General features: G+C 33.7%; 1 protein-coding gene across 1 annotated transcript; it reads left to right on the top strand.

The window, feature by feature from the left end:
* The first annotated feature begins 225 nt into the window (after positions 1–225).
* FYTTD1 (forty-two-three domain containing 1) lies at positions 226–24,508 on the top strand. The gene is made up of 9 exons (XM_016135219.2): positions 226–434; positions 4,777–4,905; positions 12,030–12,178; positions 15,558–15,670; positions 17,162–17,258; positions 17,661–17,722; positions 19,214–19,288; positions 20,003–20,129; positions 21,719–24,508. Exons 1-9 carry the CDS (start codon positions 332–334, stop codon positions 21,815–21,817), a joined length of 954 nt encoding a protein of 317 aa, XP_015990705.1. The 5' UTR covers positions 226–331; the 3' UTR covers positions 21,818–24,508.
* The last annotated feature ends 117 nt before the right edge of the window (positions 24,509–24,625 follow it).

Raw genomic sequence — 24,625 nt, forward strand, 5'->3', positions numbered from 1 at the left:
GTGATTACGAGGCGCTCAGGGTCCAGCATCCTCCGATTGGGGCGGAGAGGCGAACTGCTGAAACAGCTCTGCAAACGCGGAAAACAGCGGGTGCAATGTTTCCTCCTGTCCGGCAAGGGCCGCTAGGAGCAATTCCGGCGTAGGGCCGCTCTCGCCCGCCGCTGGTCTCCGTAGCCCCTCCCCTCGCTCCAGCCGTGGGTGGGAGGGCGAGGACGCCGCCAGCACGCGTGCGCGCTTTCTCGGTGCAGCCAGTCTGTGAGCGTGAGTGGGAGGTGGCAGGCCTCGGACTCTGGCCTTCTTCACTGACTGATCCAGCGCGACGTCTCCAGCCATGAACCGGTTTGGTACCCGGTTAGTGGGAGCCGCGGCGACCCCGTCACCGCCGCCAAAAGCTCGTAGTAATGAAAACCTCGACAAAATCGATATGTCTCTGGGTGAGGAGCCGAGTTGGACGGAGTTGGAGTGGGGGGGGAGGGTGTGGGTGGAACCACGGACCGCGGTTTGTGGGGGAAGGGGCGGTTGGCCACAGTTGTAAATCGAGTTTTCTTGCGGGTGGGCGGGACCAAGTGGGAGCCTCAGGGGACGGGCGGGGGACGCCAGCTGGTACCGAAAGCGGAGGCCGAGCCTGAGGACCTGGGCGTCCCTTCGGCGGGGCTATGTCTAAGGGGAGCGGTGAGGGCGGGTGGCGCTGCGGTCCCGGAGGCTTGGAGAGTTGAGGGGTGCGTAGCCTCTGTCCCCCAGGAGGGGCACTACCACTCGCGGGTGACCCCAGCTCTTTGTGAGGAAAGCTCCTCGGATTTCGCCTCTAGCATATTCGCTGTGGGTGTTATCAGGGGAGCAAGGGGAATGGTCCCGCTGTGACATCCTTTCTGAGGAAGGCTCCGAGAGCCCGCCTGCGTCTGCGTTCGGTTCAAAATCAGTGCTCCCATAAAGGGGCTCGTTCGGCGTTTTACGTGCCCAGGCCTACCCCTGGCGCCGAACGAGAAGTGCAAAGACCCCCGAGAGTTGGCGATTTCTGGCGTGCGCCAGACCTCAGGGCCACCAGGGGGCACCGACCCTGGAGCGTTTGTAAGAAAATATCGTTAGGCAGGGGGCTCCATCAGATAGTGCTTTATTAGGCGGTGCCTAGAAAAGCATAGTCTCCTTACCAAGGCCTCCAAGTTAGCTACTTAGGGGAGAAGGGGAAAAAAGCAACAGCAGAAGCAGCAGCAAAAAACAAGGGAGAGATACACAAAAATTGATGCGAAGTCGGATCAAGCATGGGATCTAGCACGTTTAAGAGGGGCGAGTGTTTTGATAGTTATGTAAAATGCCGGAGGATTGGCGATTCAATTAAAAATTGAGATCGAGCACTACTGAGGTACAAATCTCTGGCTTAGCTAGTTTAAAAGGATTTCCATTTTTGTCGGGATTCAACTTCTTAGATGTAGTTAGTTACCTCTGCTTGTTCTTTCTGTGAACTACACTTTTGGGGATATTTGTGAAGTAGCTGGCCAGCAGATAGATACAGAGGCATAACTTTTCTGAAAGCAGTTATTTTTCTTACGTTATGGGTTATCTTCAAAGTTTTTAGTCAGAAGTCAAGAGCTCTTGGTTTCAGTGATTGCCACAGTCAACCCAATATGTGAATTAAGTAAGTCATTAGAAATAATAGATTTGGCCTCAAGTCTTGTCTTAACTGCTGGTCTGTAGTGAATCCTAAAGAAATGAGGAATCTTCTGAGCTAAGGCCAAGAAAAAATGTAATAACGAATATTTATTGAGTGCTTACTACCTGTCAGGCACGGACTAAGGATTTTATGTGTGTTAACTAAGTTTATGCTCATAATAACTGTGTGAGGTATGTGCTACTAATGATGAAGAGTATGTAATCCAGAACCGCAGTCTCAGTTCAAATCCTGTTTCTGCCGCTTAATAGCAATGTAATCATGGGCAAATTACTTCTCAGTGCTTCATTTATAAAAGGTTGATAAAAATAGGCTTATCTGTCTCAGAGGTTGCTGTAAATATTAAATGAGTTGAGGCATATATAAACTGCTTAGAACAGTACCTGGTACACAGCACTATATTTACGTATACACACACACTATATAAACCATTGTTAATTCCCATTTTACAAAACTCGAGGCATAGAGAAATTAATAATTTGTGCAATGTCATACAACTAGTTAAGTGGTAGAGCAAGAATTTTGGTGTGGCTCTAGAGCTCTAAGCTATAGGTATTAACAGGAAGTATTAAACAAGTATTTTCAGAACCAGTACATTTCTTAAGTTTCCAGGGTTTGTATGTATTTTGTTTGGTAATTAGGATGTTCAAGTGAAGAAAACTGAGGGATAATTCTCTTTAAAGGTAGAAATGAAGTGCTGTAGATAGCTAACTAAAATAGAGCTCAGTCTCTTCTTTCTTCCAAGAACGTAAACTGTTAGGTAGGTATAGAGCATCTAGCAGGCATAGATCACTTGCCCCTTCCTCTCCATTTTCTACCTTTGAATAAACTTCAGTAGCCATATCTCAGTTTTAACAATGGTTTTATTTTTCACCCTTCATTGTTATGTCAGGTGTCTTTTTGTTTTTAGTGAGAATTTTACAGAGATGGGGTGAAGAGATACCTATTTTAGACAACCGTTATGCTTTGTGAATATTTCATTTTATCTGGTCTAGAGAGGTTTTAGGATCTATTTTTTTTAATCGATTCTATTAGGATTTTATGAATAGTCATGTAGATTATCTGCCACAATTACCAATAGCTGGTCTCATTGTGGCTCAGTTTCTTAATTTGAAAATGGGTATTATAATACTTATTTCATAGAATTCTGAGAATTAAATGAATATATGTCAGAACAATATTAGTACTCAGTTACTACTGTTATTATTAGTAGTACCATGTATATAGTCCTGGGGTTAGGAAGAAACTTTTTTATTAAAGTAGCTCATCATAATGGATTTTTTTCCCTTCTGATACCTATGCTATCTACTCCCCGAGTAGGAGAAAGCCATTCTCTTCTTTTAGATTGAAAGAATCCTCCCTGCCATAGTAGCTCATTTAACTTGAATATTTAGATAATAAAATGTTTAAATATAAAATATTTATATTTGATATCCTTTGCTGCTGTTAATTTTTAGTTATGTTTAAATTCTATAATATATTTAAAATTAACTTGATTAGTCCAAATTATATTCTTGCCCCTTCTTTTCATAATGGTCCCCAGACCATACTGATTTTTTGGTGTATTCTCATGGCTCTGAGATTTTAGTCTTCTGGTGAAGAATACCACCTCATTAAAGAAAAGTAGTGTTTCAAAAGTAGTGTCTACCTTTTTTTATCTGCTCACTTAGTGTTTAACAAACTCATGTATCTGATTTTAATGAAACCTTATTTTTAAAAAAACTGAGCATCTTTAACTTTGATGAACTTTTTTGTAGTTTAAGGATTGATTTAAAGAAGATAATGAAGTACTTTGGGGGAGAATTGAGTTATTTTATATAAATATTTGTTCAGATGCGATTAAGAGCCTTAAAGATTACAGATAGGTGAGGTAGAGTAGTAATACAGAAGAAAGCATCCCTATAATCTGTTTCCTTCTTTGACTTCAGAAAAGACTAATTATATTGATATAATTGGTAGATTATTCATTTGTAGAGCAGTTTGGAGAAAAATCACTGTGGTTAAGTAGTTTTGTCAAGTTTTATTAAGGAGTTGTTGACCACATTCAGTTTCTTTGGTTTATTTGCTTGGTTTTCAGTCATCAGAATTAATATTGGAGTTGGGACTGTGGAGAAATCATTTGGCCATTCCTTTAATGAATAATTTTGCCTTCTAGTAACCTTTTAAAAAATTTATTAAAGTAGAGTTGGCATACAATATTGAATTAGTTACAGGTGTACAACATAGTGAATCAACATTTATGTACCTCACCATGTGATCATGATAAGTTTATTAACACATCTACAGCATGCATAGTTGTTACAATATTATTAACTCAGTATTTCCTGTTTTAGTTACCTCCTTTTAACAGATGTAAATAGGAATTGAGATAATTTTGTTTCCTGTTCTTCACATGATACTTGCGTATTATTATGGGACATTTTTTGAGTTTTTGGAAATAATGAAGCTTAGAGCTTCATTAGAAAGAAAAGTAGAAAGAAAAATAAGGTAACCCTGAATTACTCTGCCAGAGGAGCAGAAACCAATCATATTTTCTTTTTGTACTGTATCTTTATTATGATGCTTATTTAATTTTGAGAACAGGGACCATATTTTACTTTTATTTGTTTCTGTGACAGCAGCCTGCCACGAATGTTGATTGCACATAGTATATGCTTAATAAATATTTGCTGAATTGAGATGACCTTAGAAATTTAACCTTTTAATTGAATGATTTGTTTTTTGACTGTGGCTTTATTGAAAGGTGGTCATCTTTAAAAATTGGAGATTTCTGTGGTTATTTCTTTGGTTATTAGTAATTTTTGTAAACAGGCTTTCACTTACTTAGATTTATCAGGGAAAGAAAGAAATACTATGGATAACAGAAATTTTCATTAATTGGTGGGTCTGTTTTGGGATGTTGATTTGAACTTTCCTGCAAAACCTTTCTTTAGTGGTCCGAATGTATTGGCTGATTTGATCTTTTATCTTTTTAACATTATTATTCTCTTGTGGAAGTGCTTTCAAAGTAGAAATTAAGGACATGGAAATCTATCAACTAGAACATGAGACTGAGTAATCGAGTCATTAAGTTAAAATGAAAATAAATAATCACATTTCCTCTGTCACAGATGATATAATCAAATTGAATCGAAAGGAAGGAAAGAAGCAGAATTTTCCGCGACTAAATAGAAGACTCCAGCAAAATGGTGCCCGGCAATTCAGGATGAGAGTACGATGGGGAATCCAACAGAATTCTGGTAAGTTTTTCAAATAAGAATGAGTAGCTGTTATTTATGGGTTTACAGTATACCATCTTTAGTATATACTTAAAACATGGAGGAAAAATATGAGTACCCTTTGTGATTTGTATTTTCTCTAAAGCTTAAATCTTAAAATCTGGTAAAAAATTTAAGTTGCCTTAAGTAGTTGATGGCACTGTTTCTTATAAACAAGTCATTTTAAAGGAACTTCAGTATACAAATAGTCTAAAGTGCATTTAAATTGTAAATTATGAACATGATAGGTAAAGGTCTTATATATCATGGGGTCTTTTCTCCTTCCTGTTAGACATTTATTATTTTTTTTCTTTTTCTTTATTTAGGCAAGGCAACCCTTGGTTGACCTCACAGATTGTAAGGACCTTGTCAGCTTACAGTCCTTTATTTATTTTTATTTTTATTTTTATGCCTACAGCACTTGGTGGTCTCCCATTCAAGTACTAACCAGGCCCAACCCTACTTAGCTTCTGAGATCAGACAGGATTGGGCTTGTTCAGGGTGGCATAGCCATAGGCAGATATTTCTTTAACAGTGTGTCTGTCTGATGGATGACTGACTATATAACTCCAGCTTGAATGTATTGAGTATATTCCGTGAAAGACCATACACCTCACAAGACAACTTATTCCATTATTAGAGACAGGTCTGTTTACTAGAAAATTCTCTTGATTTGAATTTGAATTAAATCATGCCTACCTATTAATTCTACAGAATTATATGAAACAAACTCCCTTTTCTATATGAAAACCTTTTAAGTATATGGCGACTGCTATTCTGCAAAGAAAATGATTTGCGAACTCTATCTTATTCAGGACCTTTAGGATTTGTTAAATCGTCCATAGGTGACATTCAGAATTAAATGCTTTAGATGTGATCTGATGATTTTGGAACTCTCCTTATACAGGTATTTTTGTAATCTGGAAGCTTATTTATATAGAACTGCCTTGTTCCAAAATGGATTTAAGGCAGTAACTGAATGCTTAATTATATATGACTCATTAACTTTTTTAGCAGTCATATCAGCATTTTAGAATAAATCTTTGTTCAAAATATTAAAACTCTAGAACTTTTTATACATGAAAACATGTTTGATAAACTAGCTCCTAAGTTGATTCTTATCCTATATGTTGAAAAACATTAAAAAATCCAGTAGATCAACATAGTTAGTTCTTTGATTAACAGCTAATATGCCAACATATCCCCAAATTGTGTGTGATTTTTAAGATTTCTTATAAATGTTACTCATCATTACATATTTTATATATAATTTGTTTTAAAATAATCTTATTTAGAGTTCCTAGAAGCCAGAAATATATCCACTTACGCTAACCATATGTTAAATACTTGATAAATGCTCTGAACTGACCAGGTTTTCTGTGTACATAAAGATGTAGTCTTTTACTTAAAGGAATTTCTAGTAATAGAGGTAAGATAGAAAACATAGGGTTGAGAAATGTCATAAGAGAAATTCTGATACAGGACTTCAGGTAGGGTTAGGATAGAACTTGGCACTTGTATGTTCTCCACTTACATGTGAGAGGGCCTAAAATAGAACAGCTGCTGCTGTCAGTGAATGTGCAGATAAATATGGGATTGTCTTAAGCTCTGATTGGTTAGGGAAAGTGCAGATTTCCACATTGTAATGTCAGTGAAGATGTTAGTTTGAGGTAAGAGCACAAGTAGGACAGAGAGCCCTTGGCAGATACTCAATAAATTTTTGATGGCCGAACAAATAACTGAGTAATCTTCCTAATTCTGTGCCCAAAATATAATTTAGTTACTCAGTAAATGTCCTTCAGTGATGGAATACTTTATAGCAGTGTTGGCCAGGGACCCTGGAGAATCCCCAAGACTCAAAGGGTCCATAAGGTCAAAAGTATTTTTATAATAATTCTAATATAACTCTATCTGAGGTAAGCCAGACACTAAAGAGATTTGCGAAAATGCAAAACAATGCTACTCTCACAAGTATTTATTTTATTTTGGAAAAATAATTGTTATTTTTTTATATTAAAAATGTTATTTGCCCTACATGTAGTAGTTTATTATTGTTTAATGAAATAATAATTTTAAAATGTCTTAGTTTTAACTTGGTAAGTATCAGTAAACATAAACCCACTGAAACAAAAACTCTTTGGAGTTTAAGAGTATAAAGAGGTCCTAAGACCAAAAAGTTTGAGAGTGCTGTTTCTTTTAGAAGGTACAGGAGACAGGGAATATTTGTATGTTGCATCGGAAAGGAGCAGTAATATGATTGCATTGTATACACTCTGTGATATGATATTTCTCAGAAAACCCGTCATATCTTAATGTAAGTGATCAGACTCCAGAAATTACTGAGGCAATTGGATGTGTGTGTAAAAAACATTTATGAATGGATTGGGCTAAAGATTCAAAGGAAAGATGAAAAATTCTGTCTCTAGTTTTAGTTGTTCTCAACCTTGGTTGCACCTGTTGGAGCTTTATAAAATAGACAGATACATTTGCTGCACTACATTTCTCTCAAACCAGAATTTGCAGAAGTATGGCCTAGGGATTTTTTAAAGCTCAATATGTGTTTCTGATACACAGCTAGTGTTAAACTGCTGCCGTAGTGGAGGTGAAAATGTGACAGCATCCTCATAGAGGCAGTAGTTGAAGTAATGAAAATGAAGGTGCACTGGAAAAACAAAAGAGAACTTTCTAGAGGGGCTAAATGGATAAAAACTAAGAAAAGACAATTGCATTAGATGATGGCGCTAGTACCTCTTCATAGCACCTTTTAGAACATAAGGCAGTTATAGTGGGTAATGAGGGAAAGAATTGAGGCAGTATGTTTAGGTCTTTCTTAGTTTATGAAACATTACAATGACGAGTGAAAAATAGAACAATTGCTAAAACTGAGATATAGCTACTGAAGTTTATTCAAAGGTAGAAATGGGAGCAGAGGGGTCAAGGGTAACCTAAGTCTGCTAGAATGTAGAGAAGAAGCCACCGATGAGAAATAAAAGACATAGAAAGGTTAATGAGTATGAGAACAATGACTAGAACTGTCAGAAATAGAAGGTACTCAGGGATAGAATTTTATCACATATTTTTTCCTTTTAATCAATTTTATTCTTGTTAATAAAACTTTCTCATGAATTTTTCTCAGGTAAACTTAAAACTTTGGTATAACAATGGATTCTTCCTCTCTTTAATCTTTCTTTTTGCTCCAATAATTCATTAATTCTTTGGAATATAGTACTTTAAAATTTCTTTGTTCCTCTTCTGGTCCTTTATCAAATTATGTTTGAGTGCTACAATAATTTCTGAAATGGCATCACTGCCTTCTCTCTCTCTGTCTTCCATTCAGTCTTAAGATATTGCTTCTAGACTGATGTAGGCTGATCATGAGTTCTATGACCCCTTATTCCTTGTCAAGTGTAGTCTTTATCCCCACTTAAAGCCCTCTTATTTGAGCCCACCCCATTCATTCACTTCTAATCCTTTACCCAAGAATGTCTCTTCTCTCAGTATGCTATAGTTGGTCATATCTTTTTTCTTGTTACTTCATGTCTATAGCTCTATTCAAATCTTGCCTATTTTGAAATATGTAGCCTGGAGCCCACTCTTTCTATGATATTTTTTTCTCTTTAGAATTATACCATAGATTACATTCTACCTTTTATTATCATTTAATTTTTATGTAACAGGAGAAGTTCAGTTTTTGGAGCCACGCAAACTTGCACTTAGATCATAGCTCTTCGATTTTCTGACTTCTTGGTAGTCACTGTTCTTTGTCTCACTTTGCTTACCTGTAGAAATTGAGATGGTAGCATCAACCTCATCAAGTTTCATTTAGGCTCAAGTATTCACCACAGTGCTTAGCACAGTTAATGGTAACTGCTTCATTTAATACAAATAAAAATAACAAATAGTTGTCGATTTAATTTGAATATATCAGTTCCTCCAACATGCTTAATCATCATTTGGTTGCAATTATAGAAGAAAATCATCCATAGAGCAGCAATAACTTGATTTTTAAATTTTTTATTTTTTTTTAGGCGAGGCAACCCTTGGTTGACCTCAGAGATTGCAAAGACTTTGCCAGCTTACAATCCTGGTCTTCCTAGGTGGTCTCCCATCCAAGTACTAACCAGGCACAACCCTGCTTAGCTTCCGAGATCAGACAGGATTGGGCTTGTTTAGGGTGGCATGTCCAAAGGTGCAGTATCTTGATTTTTAAAATTGTATCTTTATTGCTTTTTTGTTTGTTTGTTTTTTAATTTTAAAGGTAGTAAAATCAGTATCTTTAGTGCCGAGGCAGAGCACCCAAGAAAGGAACAGATCTGGAAAAACTCCCCACCAAATAACTGAGTTACCATGCTGGTGGAAGTCATCTGTGGGGGCAGGATGCAGCTTAATTAACTGGAGGGCGAGTAAGGCCAGACTTAATAATACCTAGGTCTAGATCTAGACTGAAACCTAAGAACCCAACACTTAAGGCATTATTTACTTTCAGATTTTGTGCCCTAGCTGCCTCTCTTGCCTCACTAGTCTCAGGTTGTAGGGGAGGGGTAATGAATGCCATTGGGTGTCGTATGCCACAAGGAACAAGTCTTGAGGTGCACACTGGAACCTGAAAGAAAAGCCCCTTTTTCCTCTAGAGTCCCTCTAGTCCTCTCTACTGACAAGTTTCCTGGTGCCAGCTGGTTTAGAAAAATGTTCCAGTAACCAAAGCAGGGCAGTAAAGAGTGAATTGGGGGCTGAAAGGCAGTAAATTGGTAACTGATTCAACCATCATAATGTAACAGGTTTTCCTGGCTGTCTTGTCGAACTCGTCTCAAAATAGGTACACCACACAAAAGCTTTCTGGAATTAGGTAAGTCTGTGAATGACATAAACTATTATCTCTCATAGATTTTTCATATACATTAATCCTAAGAAAGTTTACAATAAAGAAAACTTTAAACTTTAGTTTCATCACAAAACTTTTCTATTGGAAGACCTGTTACTATAATCCAGTTTGTAGTATTATAGAGGATACCATTCTAAAGACAGTTCTCTCAAAATTAGAATTAATATTAAGAATGCCTAGTCTCACAGTTGTTACTTAGCATGGCTCTCAGGAATTTCTGACTGTTGCATTAAGAAATAAAAAATTGGGGGGTATAATTTTTGGAAGGAAGAAGATCATTTGTGGACGATATGATTGTCACTCAAATCCCAAGAAAATAATTCAAAAGACTATTAGAACTAATAAGTGAGTTCAGTGGGATGGCTGATTAAAAAGTATTAATTAAAACCTTAGTAGTTTTCTGTAATCCCAGAAATGACAAGATGAAAATTATTAGAAATGGGGTCTTTTGTGATTTATTGACAACAAAATGTAAAAAATACTAGTAATAAGCTTAAGAAGAAATGTGTAGGACCTATGAGAGGAAAAGCTTAAAACCTAACTGAACCAATTTAGGGGCAAAAGAAGACATGAATAAGTGGAAAGAATACCATGCTTCTGAATATTGTAAAGTTGTCGATTCTTGAAAAGTTTATTATAAATTTAATGTAATTCTTCTGTTAAAGCTTCAGTTAGAACTTTACTCTAAAAAACTGACTTATGAACATGACAGTTCATGAATGGAAGAATACAGGTAGCCAAAAACACATGGAAAATATTCGTTCTCACTAGTAAACTACCAAATAGGACAGTAAGATTTTTTAATTACCAAGCAATATAGATTAAAAAGAATAATATTCAGAGTTGTCAGTGATAAGGGAAAAGTGGAATCTTTATGTTTCTGGGAATATAAAAATATAGTCATTCTGGAGGAGATTTTTACAATATAAATTAGAATCCCTAAGAATTTGCTTTACTTTTTGAAACAGCACTTCAGCCTCTGGAAATTTGTGTCTTGAGTAAGTAATCGTGAATGTGTATAAAAATGTGACTTGTAATATTGCAATGTAGTTTATAATAGTGTAACATTAGAAGTAACAAGCAATTAGTATGAAGTTGGTAGGATCGAGTATGGCACCTTAAAAAATGCAACAAAAGAATATTAAATACCTGGAGTAATAGTCACTATATAGTGTTAATATAGGCTATAAAATAGTATATAGAGTATGAAATGTGGTTGCTGGAAGATTGAATCAGTCTGTCTTTTAGGCACTTGATACTACAAAATTGTGATTTACCTCATATAGTAGTCTTTGGAGTTGTTTAAAAATAGTTGAAACCAAAGATGTAAACTTTTTAAATGTACATATTCAAGACTAGAAAGACATAGAATGTTAGTAGTGCTTATCTCTAGGTAGTGAGATAGGGAGTGGCTTTTATTTTCTAATTTGTACTTCATGTTTGTAAGATTTCTGCAATGAGCACATTTATTATTTCAAAATTAGAAGAAAGTATTTAAATAGGTAAGGTACATAATGAAAAAGCAAAGTCAGTAATGTTACATGCCGCAGAGATTAAAATATGTCCCTCAGAACTCACTGGGGACTTCAACAAAAGCAGTTTGAATTCAGTAGAACTGAAAATGAAGAAGCCAGATTGCAGTGTAATAAGTAAGTGGGAGATAAAGATAGAGATTCCACTCTAGATCAGCGCCATCAGAAATAAAATGTGAGTCACATATTAATAATATATTTCGTTTAACCCAATATATCCCAATATCATTGCAACATATAATAATATAAAATTAATGAAATATTGTACATTCTTTTGTTCATCTCATTTTGGACTAGTCATATTTCAGGTACTCAATAACTACATGTGATTAGTGGCTACCACATTGCACAGGGGAAGTCGAGGCTGTCCTGTTTGTTGACAGAGTAATGCCAAAGAGAGATGGTAGCTAGAGGGGAGACATGAAAATCTTCAGGTCCTTTGCCCTCTATTACTTCAACAGAACCATTTCCAGTGCAACTTATTGCCTCTTTAAAATGAGATCTTTTATGTAATTAAAAAAATATATAAATAATAACAATACTATAAGGAATGTTGTATAAATCATAATAAATAAAAAATGAAACACACCCTTCACCTTGCTTAAGAAAACATCTTGTGACCTATGTGCTTCTCAGCTGCATTCTTAATTAGTTGGTTATCATTTCTTTTTTCTTCCTTCCCTGCCCCACAGGTTTTGGTAAAAATAGTCTGAGCCGTAGAGGAAGAGCAATACCTGGAAAGAAACGTCCTTATGGAGTTATCACTGGCCTTGCTGCTAGAAAAGCAACTGGAATTCGAAAAGGAATTAGCCCTATGAATCGGCCACCTCTAAGTGACAAGGTAAGATAATGGCTTAATCCTGAGTCAGATACCCTTTTACTTTATTCATGTTAATATTTCATTCACCAGCTGATGGACATTTTGATTGTTTTCACTTTTTAGATATCATAAATAACATTGCTGTGAACATTCGCCTGTAAATTTGTATGGATATAGGTTTTCCTTTCTCTTGAAATGATCACTATTCCCTGCTTGATATTTTTAATTAGTTACAATTATTTACCTATCATAAGTTAACTACTTCTTAAATGTTAACCAGTTTACTTACAGCTCAATGAGTTATTTTTGAATTGGCTAAAGCGTTCCTTAAAATACTTTAACAAATGAGTTTTTGTGTATTATGTTTATTAGGTCTGAGCCACCAAAGGATTTCATGTTCTATTCTATTTTTTAATCCTTTTTGTTTCTCTGATTATGAAAGTAATACATGTAAAAAAATTCAGGACATTTATTTATTAAATTACCTTAAGCGTGCATATATTTTGGTTAAGAACCACAACTGTTTTAGATCTCTTTTCAGTTTTGCCACACCACCAACACATGTTCTTGCCTTCATAACTTCAGCACAGAACTTACTGCTTATTAGAAATTAGAAATTAAACATATATGGATACTGGAAGGGAGTTTGGGTTTAACTGCTATCTAATTACTTGTGCCAGTAAAAATTTTAAGTTATCACATGTGGTAGTTGTTTGAAAAGAGTGAAAATTGAAAGTGTTAAATTATAGAATGCTCAAAAAGGTACTGAATAAGATCTATTTATTCAGAGTTTAGATGATTTTGGCAAAGGCATGGTTTGAAAGTTGCCGTTTCTTTTGAAAACCCTTTCTTCAACCTGAATACAGATTGATAGTCTGATTAGGGTACAATATGGTAATTGTGAAGCTGATTATTTTCTAGCTATTTAGGAAATTTCTGTTTATGTATAATTTGTGTCATCCTTTTCTGTTCATTGAACTTAATTGGCCTTGATTTGCTATATATGTCTTTTGAAATTTTGCACTTAAAAAATAGTTCTGACCATAGTTTAATTTTCTGTTACTTTATCCTTTCCTTAGTTTATATAAATCAGTGAAATTTTATTCCAATAAAAGTATATGTTTTCTTGCCTTTAAAGTAAATAAGTGAAAAAGATAACATACTCATTTACATTACTAGTAAATGTACTAAGAGGGGAATGGTTATCTCTAGGAATGAATTTTTTCTCTTGATTAGAGTCAGCTTAAAATATCTGTAAAAGTTGTGTTTAAGTTATGCAGGGGTTCTTCTACTGGAATATAGAACTTTGTCAGTGTCATTTCTATAACTTTCCCTTTTACATTCAGAATTTCCCAACATAGGGTGTATGTTATGCTCTGTATTGGCTCTGATAATACAAAATCATTTAGTACTTCTGTGAACTTAAAAAAATTTGTTGTTGCTGTGTATACAGAGAAGTCATTTTCTTCCAGTGGGTAGGTTTAAATATTTGTCTGATTTTGACAGTTAAAAACAAGCCTCTTATCTCCATTTAGCAGTAAAAAAAGAATAAATGTCAATACACAAGACAGCAAGGGTATATCTCAAAACATACTAACCAAAAGAAATCAAACACGAGACTATGTACTGCTTGATTCCATTTACAGTAAGTCCTCACTTAATGTGGATAGATTCTACAACTTAAGCAAAAGAATGTATAATGAAACCAATTTTACGATAGGCTAATCAATTTAAAAAAGATTTTTTAAAAAGTCTTTAAAAAGTTATTTAAATATGTTGATAAACAGTATTGTATTTTATTGGTGAAGAGTTAGGTTCCGATGGCATCTCATCAACAGTATGGCAAAGCAACATTAAATTAAACAACATTATTCTAGGACTTGTTGTATTTGAAGTTGTAGAAAATGCAAAACTAGTATCAGATTAGTCATCACCTAATGACTAGGAGTCAGGTAAAGGAAGGGACTTGACTACAGAGGACACTTAAATTATTATTGTATGTAAATAATAGCATAATAAAATTAACATTAAAAATGAACCAAATACTTTAATTTCTTTCCAACAAGGAATAGTTTTTTTGTATCAAAACTATTGTGAAAAGAGAACATTGTTGGGGTTTGGTCTAAATCAATGTTTTTTAAATAGCTGTTCTTTTGGATCTCAAATAAATATTTGTGCCTCTGAAAAAAATTTGTGAAAGAAAAAGGTATACTTTTAAAAACATTAATACATATATGCAAACCTTAGATCTATAGGACATAAATTCATCAGATATTAATGGATTGTTATAGTTTTAGTCCATGTATTTATCATTTAATTGATGTTGGCTGAGTACCCACTATGTGCTAGATGCAAGGGATTCTACAGTAATTCAACAGAAAATCCCTGTCCTTGTGGAAAACTCAGATAAACATTAAGTAAATTATCATACAAATAACTATATGATTATAATATGGCAGGTTCTTTGAAGAAGAATAACTTGTGGCAAAAGCATGATAGAAGGATCTTTCACATTTACTTATAAAAGGGTCTGTGTGTTATTATTAAAGATAAAATACAAAGTTTGAAGAAATAGGCCATTAGTCTGATTTCATAGCATTTTTCTTATACTCTTGGTAATTCTTAATCCCTGTTCTTACATTTTCTTATTTGCCAAATGTTCAAGAAAATTACTATTAAAATTTTTGTGGTTTTTAGTCTGTCAATATTTATGAAGTGCTTTATATATACTTAAAATATAAGGGAATCCAGATTAAGGTTTGACCCATATTGTCAAGGACTTTTGAAAAGCCTTGGTGGAAAATATGGAAACCTGAATTAGGCTTTAATAATGGATTGAATTTATATAGGGAGGGAGAAAAAGTGGACATTTCATATGTTTGTTTTCTATGATTCTGAGTTTTCTTGACCCCTTTTATTCTCTGTGACCATTTCTATTTGGGCTTCTTTTCTATTACAACCTCCTTTTTTTTTTTTTTCTTTTTTTTTCTTTCTCACATTTGTTTTGGAGCTTGGCTCTATTCTCTCATTACTTGATATCAAAAACTATGTTTATATAAATGATTCTTTAATTTACATCTTTAATTCTTCTCTTGAGCTCCAGATCCATGTTCCCTGTCACCTCTGCATCCCCCAGAGCACCTCAAACTGAACAGATCTACAGTAGAAAAACTTTATTTTTGTGTCCAAAGTCTCATTTTGTTGCAAATATTTAAGTATAATGTGGTTGTCTTTTCAGTTACTTAGATTGAAAATATTCAAGTCATTTAAGCTTTTCTGTCTCTAACCTGCACATCTAAACTGCGATCAATCTCTGTCCATTCTGCCTCAGAAATATTTATTGTAATAGGATTTATAGCAAAAAACAATTAGATTAACGTAGTTTCTCTCCTTCTGAAAGAATATAGAACGATATTTTCCAGCATTAAGAAGGAAGGCAAACCTTCTGAGACAAAATGAAGCGCAGAGAAAACCAGTTGCGGTTCTTAAGAGACCTAACCAGCTTAATAGAAAGTAAGTGCTCAAATGCAAGACAATAACATGTTATCCTGCAAAAAATACACTTCTTGCCTAAGCGTTCAAAAAGAATGGATTTTCAGTGATTCTTATAGTTATCTGGTCATTTTCAAGACAGGTATCATATGTCTGTCAGATCATCCAGTATGAAAGCATTTACAGATAACTTTTCTTATTTCTTAGACCCAATGTTATTGATGAATTTAATTATGAAAATTTTTTGAAAGCATCACTCTGTTTCTTTATCTCTCTTGACATAAAATAAAATTACAAAAGATAATTATTTTGGTAAAAACAGCTCAGCCAAAATTATTCAAAATTGGGAATTCTGAAAGCTGAATGCATTATTTAGTCTCAAAGGCTCTTAATAGAACAATGAAATTTGCGGAAAAAGCAGACTAGAAAAAATCCTGCATGGGTACTCTTCAAGTTGAGATTATTTTCATTTAAATTTAAAGCCGTAACAAAAACTTAAAAATTAGGACCTATTATTATGGCATTCTGTTCTCTTTAAGGATTAAATGGGCAAAAAGGAAGTTGACAAGCTGCAAAGTTGCCTTTTTATTTCAGTTTCAAGTACTGCTTATTCGTCTCATAAGAAGATAATTCAAAACAAACAAACAAAAACTCTTAAATGAAATCTTTGTATAAAAGGAATGGCTGGAATTGCAGTTTTACTTAACTATCATTACTTTTTCTTTTGGGAATCATTTAGTAGTACCTTTTAGAAAACGGGAACTTTCCAAATAAGAACTTGTCAATTACATGAGCCATTCATTAATGAGCCCATGTTAATTGGACTAGCTAAGGATATTTTGTATTTGAGTATAAGAGTGGTGGTAAAATTAGGCAGCATGTTAAGCATTTATTTGTAAAAATAAATAAATGAGTAGATAAGTGTAAAAATTTGTTTTCTTACATTTTACCAACCTTTTATAGAAACTAGAAAGGAATTGGTAAAAGTAAATCATAATTAAGAATACATTGTTCCGTGTGTGAAGGAGCAAGCAGTAGAAGAGTATGTTTCTTTGTGATTTATATATAAAGGTTTCTGAAAGAAAAGGAAAACTGGAAAAGATGTTATTTTTCAAGATTTTCTCTTTATTTTTGGGTTTTAGCCATTTGACTAGGTACAGCAGATATGCCGTACTAATCCTATATCTCTGTAATTATGTCTTTTGCCAAATTTAAGAAATAGCATCAAAAATGATTTTTAATGTCTTCAGAAGAGATCTTACATGTTCAGAATATTAGTTGAATACCTCTAAGATAAATTAGTTCAGAATTAACCAAGTTGTTACATAATATGGTACAGAGTAAGATATTTGTAAATCAAATCTCTGTAGCTTGGTATAAATAAGAAAATAATTCAGTTTTTATGTTTAGTGTACCTCAAACTTTTAGCCTGTGAATTTATTTTTTCTAATTTTTTTCTTTGAAAGTTGTTAAGTGGCTGAGACAATTCATGTATATGTGTTTTTGTTGCAGAAATAACATTTCAGCCAATTACACCAGGAGTGGAAATAAATTAAATCATCAGAAAGACACTCGTCAAGCAACTTTTCTTTTCAGAAGAGGCTTGAAGGTATAAAAAACTTGTGATGGTGTCTTCTTTTTACCCAAAGGATCCTGAACATCCACTTTTAGTAATCCTCAAATGATAGGAATGGCCCATGGTCGAGGTAGGGTTTGGGTTATGGAGAACACAACATTAGATTAGCTACCTCCTCCACATCCTGCTGCCCACCCAATTCTCTCTTGTCTTCAATATCATCATCTTATAAGAATTTAATATGTTGTTTGGAATAACACTGTTTTTTACTACTCGTTTGTGGTTCAGGAATGCCAACAAAGAAATATTGCCAGAATAGGCACATGCCACTCGTGCATTCATACACATATCACACTGGGTTATAAAGTTAGGAGGATAGCTCTTTGGGTTCAAATCCTGTTTGCTGTGAGATCTACTGCTTTTTTTTCCCTTCAGGTTCAGGCCCAGTTGAACACAGAACAACTGCTAGATGATGTAGTAGCAAAGAGAACTCGTCAGTAAGTTTCAATTTGTTTTTCAAGATGTCATTTCAAAACTCCCAGAATACTAGTGACCCAAATTATTTTGTGCCTTAGTTCAAGAGAAATTAAATGAGACCCAAAGTAAATTAACCATTAGGCCTGAAATAAATAAATCCTTTTTTTGCTATATTTCCTCAAAAACTTTTTATATTTTCACATTAGTATTTTAACAATTTTAGCACCAAATACATTGCTTTGTTGTTAATTTTTTCAATTGCCTAATCTATTTTAATGAAACAGCTGTTTTATTTTCTACAACTGCTATTATACAAATGGACCCATTGAGGGAATAAGAGAGGAAAATCTAGCAGAGCTTTTAGAAATGTAGACCTTTAAAACAATAAGATATTTTTTTCTTTTCACCTTTTCCCCCCTTATCCCTATAAAGTTATTTTTTAAATTTTGTTGTTGTTAGAATTGCACTTACCAAGTATGAGTTGTAACATTCTAATTTCATCAATATGATCAGGTTTTGAGATTAGACTATTTAAAATTATGGCTACTTTTTGAAAAACTAAACATACAAAACCCCCATCACGTTCCAGATATTGTGCCGACTAAAACGGAGCATGATTTTGAGCAATGGGGGTGTAAGAAAGGAAACTTGATGCTGGCTATATTCTTTTGCACAGAAGTAATGACATTGGAAACCATGAGGCAGAAAATGTTTCTCAAAGCCTGTTTGTTTCTGCATGAGTAATATTTACATAGTTGTAATAATATGAATGCTGTTTGTTTGTTTTGAACTTTAAGAATTAACCTATGGAACAAAGCACAAAATTCTTAATTTGGTAACTGAATATAATGTAAATGTCAGATTTTGACTAACATAAATATAAAAGAATTGATAAAAAGTGGGAAATAAAAAAGTAGGAGAAGAGGTAAAAGCAGGAATAGAGGTGCTACTATCCTATTATAAGAAGTAGAGGGGATGGTACCAAGAGACATGACTGAAAAAGGAATTTAAGTGTATTTAAAATTATAGTGGAAGTAAAATAGTGATATAGCCATCATAATATTTAGAATTAGGTAGGGAAACCAAAGGGTAGTGTGATGAGCTAAATCCTAATCATAGCAAGATACTACAGAAGCATCTTGTTTAGTGAACTGGAGGTAACTAGCCAGCAGTAAAGACAGGAAAGGTTAAAAGTACTGCCATTAGGGAGCAGAAAGGAAGAGAATAGTGGGGTGAAGGACTATTTTGCTTTTCATTAAAAGCCTTTCTATATTATTGATTTTTTGAAAAATGTTCATATATTTATTACACTGAAAAATATTGAATAAAGTGTCTAGTTCCTACACCCAAGATGCTGATTAATTACATATATCATGGTGGGCATGGGTACTTATATTTGTTAAAAGCTAAGAAAAAGTAATGGCTACTTTAGAATGTATTTTTTTCTGTTACATACACTATAGGATTTATAAACTTCCATTCTGATGAAGGTTTTGGTTTTTTGAAACTAGATGGCGGACTTCTACTACAAATGGAGGAATTTTGACTGTATCTATTGATAATCCTGGAGCAGTGCAGTGCCCATTGTAAGTGTTTTCTTTATTTTGCAGAAATTATAATGTCTCAGTATATAAAATAATAGAAAAGTATTGGACTTCTGCTCATAGTATGATGTTCAAGTTAGGATAAACTGAGATAAGGATAACAGTAATACTTGTACAAAATAGAAATAGCATAAAGTTAAAAGCTCCCTTGACTCCTGTTCTGTAGCCCTAAAATGACCACTTTTAACAATTTCATACTTCTATTTTAAAAGTTTGGTATATGTATAACAAATAATACATCTACTTTTTATGTATAATAATAAAAGTCCCCCTAGCATTTTCTTTTATCTAAAATACCTTAATCTAGTTAATTCCATTATATGTATTGCATTATAAACTTTATGGATTTATGGAGTTTTTGATCAATCCAGCCCTTTTAATGATTGAAAAGAATGTAAAATGGTTCTCTCAGACTTCAGAGGTTGATCTATTTAAGTTGAAGATCAAAACTTGGAAATCATCAGTCATTCAAAATTGTTGAAAAGTTTATAGTTTTATCTTAAGGAAGTATTCTATGAGGGATTATAAATTTTAGTCTCTAGTCAGTCAAGAACTATGTATTTTTTGGGGGGAATGCAAGTGAAATAGCCCTACATTTGAACATGTGTACAAGTCAAGATATCTTATGTATCAAATGATTTATTTTTTTTTTCTTTTGATTAAGCTGGTCTAATTTCATTTAAATTTTCACAATAGAACTCAGAAACCACGATTAACTCGTACTGCTGTGCCCTCATTCTTGACAAAACGGGAGCAGTCTGATGTAAAGAAAGTTCCTAAAGGTGTCCCCCTACAGTTTGACATAAATAGTGTTGGAAAACAGGTAAATTTTTTCCCCTGTATTTCTTTGTGCCATTCACATAATATTTTAGTTAACAAAATGAATGTATAATGAATTAAATAGGGTGTCCTAAGTTCCTCAACCCTAGGAATCCATTGATTTATCTGCTTTCTTTCTGTATAGACTTGTCTACTTTGAACATTTCCTATGAATGAGATCATATTATATGTGCTATTTTGTGACTGGCAGCTTTCATAGCATAGTATTTTCAGAGTTCATCCATGGTACACCAATATTTCATTTCTTTTTTTATTGTTGAATAATGTTAAATCATATGGATGTACCATATTTTATTTATTTATCAGTTGATGGACAGTTGTGTCATTTTCATTCTTTGGCTATCATGAATAGTGTTCCGCTGAACATGCATGTAAAGGTTTTTGTGTGTTTATTTTTCATTTCTCCTTGGTAAATACTTGAGAATGGAATTGCTAGGTCACATTGTGACTCTTTGTTTAACCTTTTGACAAACTGCCAGACTTTTTCATAGAAGTAGCTGTACTATTTTACATTCCTAGCATGTATGACGGTTCTAAATTTTTCCACATCCTCACCAGCAGTTATTATGTCATTTGATTATAGCCATCCAAATGCGTGGAAGTGAAAAATCACTCTGTAGTTTTGACAGTTTTTGTGTTAAAATTGGATCTTGTAATCTTGCTAATATACATTAACTATTTTTTGTAATTTTGTAGATTCCTTAGCATTTTCTATGTAAACAATCACGGCATTTTCAAATTCCTTTCCAATCTTCAAACCTTTTCTTTATTATACTGGCTAGAACCTTCAGTACAATATTGAATAGAAGTGGTTAGAGCATGTATGCCTGCCTTGAGAGTATTTCCTTATATTCATAATTTGCTGAGAATTTTTATCGTGAATGGGTGTTGGATTTTGTCAGATGCTTTTTTTTTGTATCCATTGACATAAAAATGTGTGGAATTGAAGATACAAAGTATGGACAGAAATTTGACCAAGTTTAATTTGTTTATTTTTACTTTATTTTATCGTTATTTTCCTTTTGGAAATGGTAAAGTATAATTTGAGTGTGTTTTCTGTTGTTAATCAAAAACCAGATTTTGATTTGAATTTGATTTTTTGAGTTCACAGATGAGCTCAGAAATTCAAGAAAATTTATTTCAAAATATTCACAAGACTAAATAACGCCTACTTTTATCAAGCATCACTAGAGTTGGTGGCAGTGTTTTTACAGAGCCTAAAAATAATTTAGATAGAGAACTCTTTGGGTGTATGACTTATTGACATAATAGTATATGTGTATTATGTAGTGTATAATGTAGGCATTATAGTGGTTAGGAGATAGAGATTCTGAGTCAGACTGCTTAGTTTAACTTCTGGAACTGCAAGTAGGCTAATTTACTTCTCTAAACATCACTAAATTGACCTATTTCATATGGTTTTTGTTAGAATTTAATGAGTTCATACACAGATCTTCAGGAAATGTTAGCTGTTGTTACTATGAAGTACCATTATGTACCATCACATTGTTCCAAAGCAAATATGGCTTATAGTCAATTTGTTTAGTTTTTGTTTTCTTTCGTTTTCTCTAGACGGGGATGACTTTGAACGAGCGGTTTGGGATCCTAAAGGAACAAAGAGCCACTCTCACGTTCAACAAAGGAGGAAGCCGCTTTGTAACCGTGGGATAGATCCCATGTCAAAGGGACTTTGGAGTGATGACTCTGTTAAAACAGTTGAATTGCTTGGAGAGATTGTCACAGAAATTCAAGAAACTTTATTTCAAAATATTTACAAGGCTAAATTACTCTTATTTTTATTTTTGAATTTTTTTTTTTTTTTTAATGTGTACAAATAATGCCCTGAAAGAGTAACAGGGAATATACTTATCCATTCTTAAAGATTTCTTGGTTGGCCCAGACAGAACAATTCTCTATTAGATTTCATTGGTTCCTCATACAGCAGAAAGAAGACAGAAAGATAGAAATTGATTATTTTGATGATAGTGGTATATAAGATCTCATCTCCTCTGCCCATTTTTACACTTTGCCATGGTAAATCTTGATCTTCAGAAATAAGAGTAGGTCTCTTTGCTGTCACTTATTCTTTAATAGTGTTGATATAAGTGTAGGTGACTTTGCCTCATTAGAGATATTTTAAAAAATTAGGATTTCACTTTTGGGTTTTAAGATTTATGATACTATTTGGAACTTGGCTCATTTTTCAGATAGGTTAATCCTTGAGAATTGTAAACCTTTAGAGTTCAAATTTTAACAAGAAATGTGACCCTAGGCGTTAATCTCAGTTTAAAATGTTGCTGTTTGAAGGCTATAAATGCTTGTTTTCAAAGTTATATAATAGACCCTTAGAGAGGAGAAGGTCCAATGTAAAAAATCTGACAATTTGTGTAGGTAAATGAAGAAAGCATGAGAGGAGGAGGTAGGTTGAAGGCAGGTAACTGAGGTGAAAAACTTTAAAACCCAAGTCATAGGTGTACTGTTTGGATTTAGTGTAATCTTGAGTCTAGTGTCCACAAAGAATTCTTTAAATGATACTTTGAAAAATTATAATTATTAAAATGGATTGAGTCCCTTAGATATTTTGATAGTAAAATTAATAGCCATAAATTCCTACATTTCTCTTTGAAAAGTTAAATTTTATAAGCACTAAAGCTTGCTAAATTAAACGTAACTTGTATATATCACAAAGAAAAAAATGCAAAGTGGTAACAGAGTTAAATTGTAACCTTGTTTTTTGTACCTTTCATTCTGAGTTTATTTAAAGTTTAGGCATTTATGATGAGAAAAGGTACTCCCCCTTCCGCCCTTCATCCCCTATACTCCTGAGGAATAGGAAGAGAGAGTTGTACCATGCTAGTGCTAAGAGTCCTCAGATGGTTGTATACTACAAGTTAACAATATGCCAACATGCAGCAAAATATTCAGCTACAAGTTAGGTCATTTTGAAGCTTAACTTTTTGGTTTGCTATAATGTTAAAACCTCTAAGTAAGTGTTAGCTTCCCTAAATTGAATTATTAGTGTTGATTTTCCCTGTATTAAAACAGAACAAAACATTAAGTTATCGCTCCTGCCTTGCATTATATACTAGATTTCCTTGTTGTCTCCCATGCTCCTTGGGTTACTTTGCTTATGCTAGTCATGGAAAGCTATCAAAAACAGTTTCATGCTTATACCAAAGAATTAAATCTGATCTTTAATATCTGGTATTTTGCCAGTAAGTCTACCAATAAGGATTATTGGAGGCCAGTCACACAATTTGAAAATAAATTCTAATCTCTCCTTAGGCCAAGGACTCATTGCAAAACATTTCTGCAAGTATGAATGCTTAGATTTGACCCATGAACAATACATTTTAGACTGGTTTAGAATTACTGATAGCTTATTTTAAAGCAAAGGAGAAACAACTGAGCACGAGTTTGCTGTCTGTAGAGCAGTTTGTGACAATACATTTCATTTTTAATTTTCTTGTTTTGAATATTGTACAGAGCTATTAATGCATTTTTTGAAAAACCTTAAAAAATTCTCCAAATATTGATATTAAAGTGCATCAAACAACATGGCATCTTTGATATATTAAATTTTTGCTCTTCATGCATCTGCAATTTCATTTTTTAAAAAATATAAAATGTTGGTTTTGTTACAACTAAGTTAAAATTCTTCAGTGCTAAGGTGTTGTATATAAACAAAAGAATATGCTTTGTTGGAGGAAAATTTCCTTTCTTGGAATGTGGTTGTAGTCATCCTTCAGTTTTTAAAGTTTTTCTTTAAATAGGATGCAACTTAAAATTTCCTTTGCATCAAGGTGTATGCAAAACATTGATGCAGTGCATCACAAAATGAAAGTTTGTATTTAATGAGGAGATGCTTTACACTGTACTTTTTGGTGTTTTTTGGAAAAGTTACATTTAGATCTATTCTAAAGCTGTTCATTTTTAACAAATAAAATGTTACAAGTCTCACATGATTTATTCTCAGCTGTAAAGTTTGAGTTGTGGTTTTTAGGTTATTCTATGTTACAAAAAACTTTGTAGTGATTATAATTTTTAGGATTTGAAAAGCAACCTACCAACTAAATTGGTAAATCAGTGTAGATTCCTATTGAATCCCTCTAACTGCCTTTCGATCATTTCATTCATACCTCCAACAGGAAGTAGCCATGAGGAGTTTAAAATAGACAATCACATTTGCTTAGAATGCAGATTATTAGACTAGATGAGTCTTTAGAAATCATCTCGATTAACCCCTCTTTGTACATCTTAGTTAAGTGAGACCCAGCTTTTCAAGACTTTGTGCATGGTACAGTCACTTTTTGGGCTTAGATCTTTTAATTCTGAGTTCATAATAAACTCCTGTGAATTGAACATCCATAGAAAATAGTGAAATGGTGTGTGGGTGTTTTATATCTAAGAAGTGATAATAGCTAAACTTTAGCATTCTTAGCATGCTGAGTAAATCTGCCAGTGGTGCTTATAAGACTT

The sequence above is a fragment of the Rousettus aegyptiacus genome, unplaced genomic scaffold, assembly GCF_014176215.1.
Source record: "Rousettus aegyptiacus isolate mRouAeg1 unplaced genomic scaffold, mRouAeg1.p scaffold_m13_p_4, whole genome shotgun sequence".
Classification (NCBI taxonomy): Eukaryota; Metazoa; Chordata; class Mammalia; order Chiroptera; family Pteropodidae; genus Rousettus; species Rousettus aegyptiacus.

Coding starts and splice junctions, on each gene's coding strand:
- FYTTD1 (XM_016135219.2), top strand. CDS start 332: ATGAACCGGTTTGGTACCCGGTTAGTGGGAGCCGCGGCGACCCCGTCA. Junction 17,723..19,213: donor GTAGCAAAGAGAACTCGTCA/GTAAGTTTCAAT, acceptor TTTTGAAACTAG/ATGGCGGACTTCTACTACAA. Junction 19,289..20,002: donor GGAGCAGTGCAGTGCCCATT/GTAAGTGTTTTC, acceptor TTTTCACAATAG/AACTCAGAAACCACGATTAA.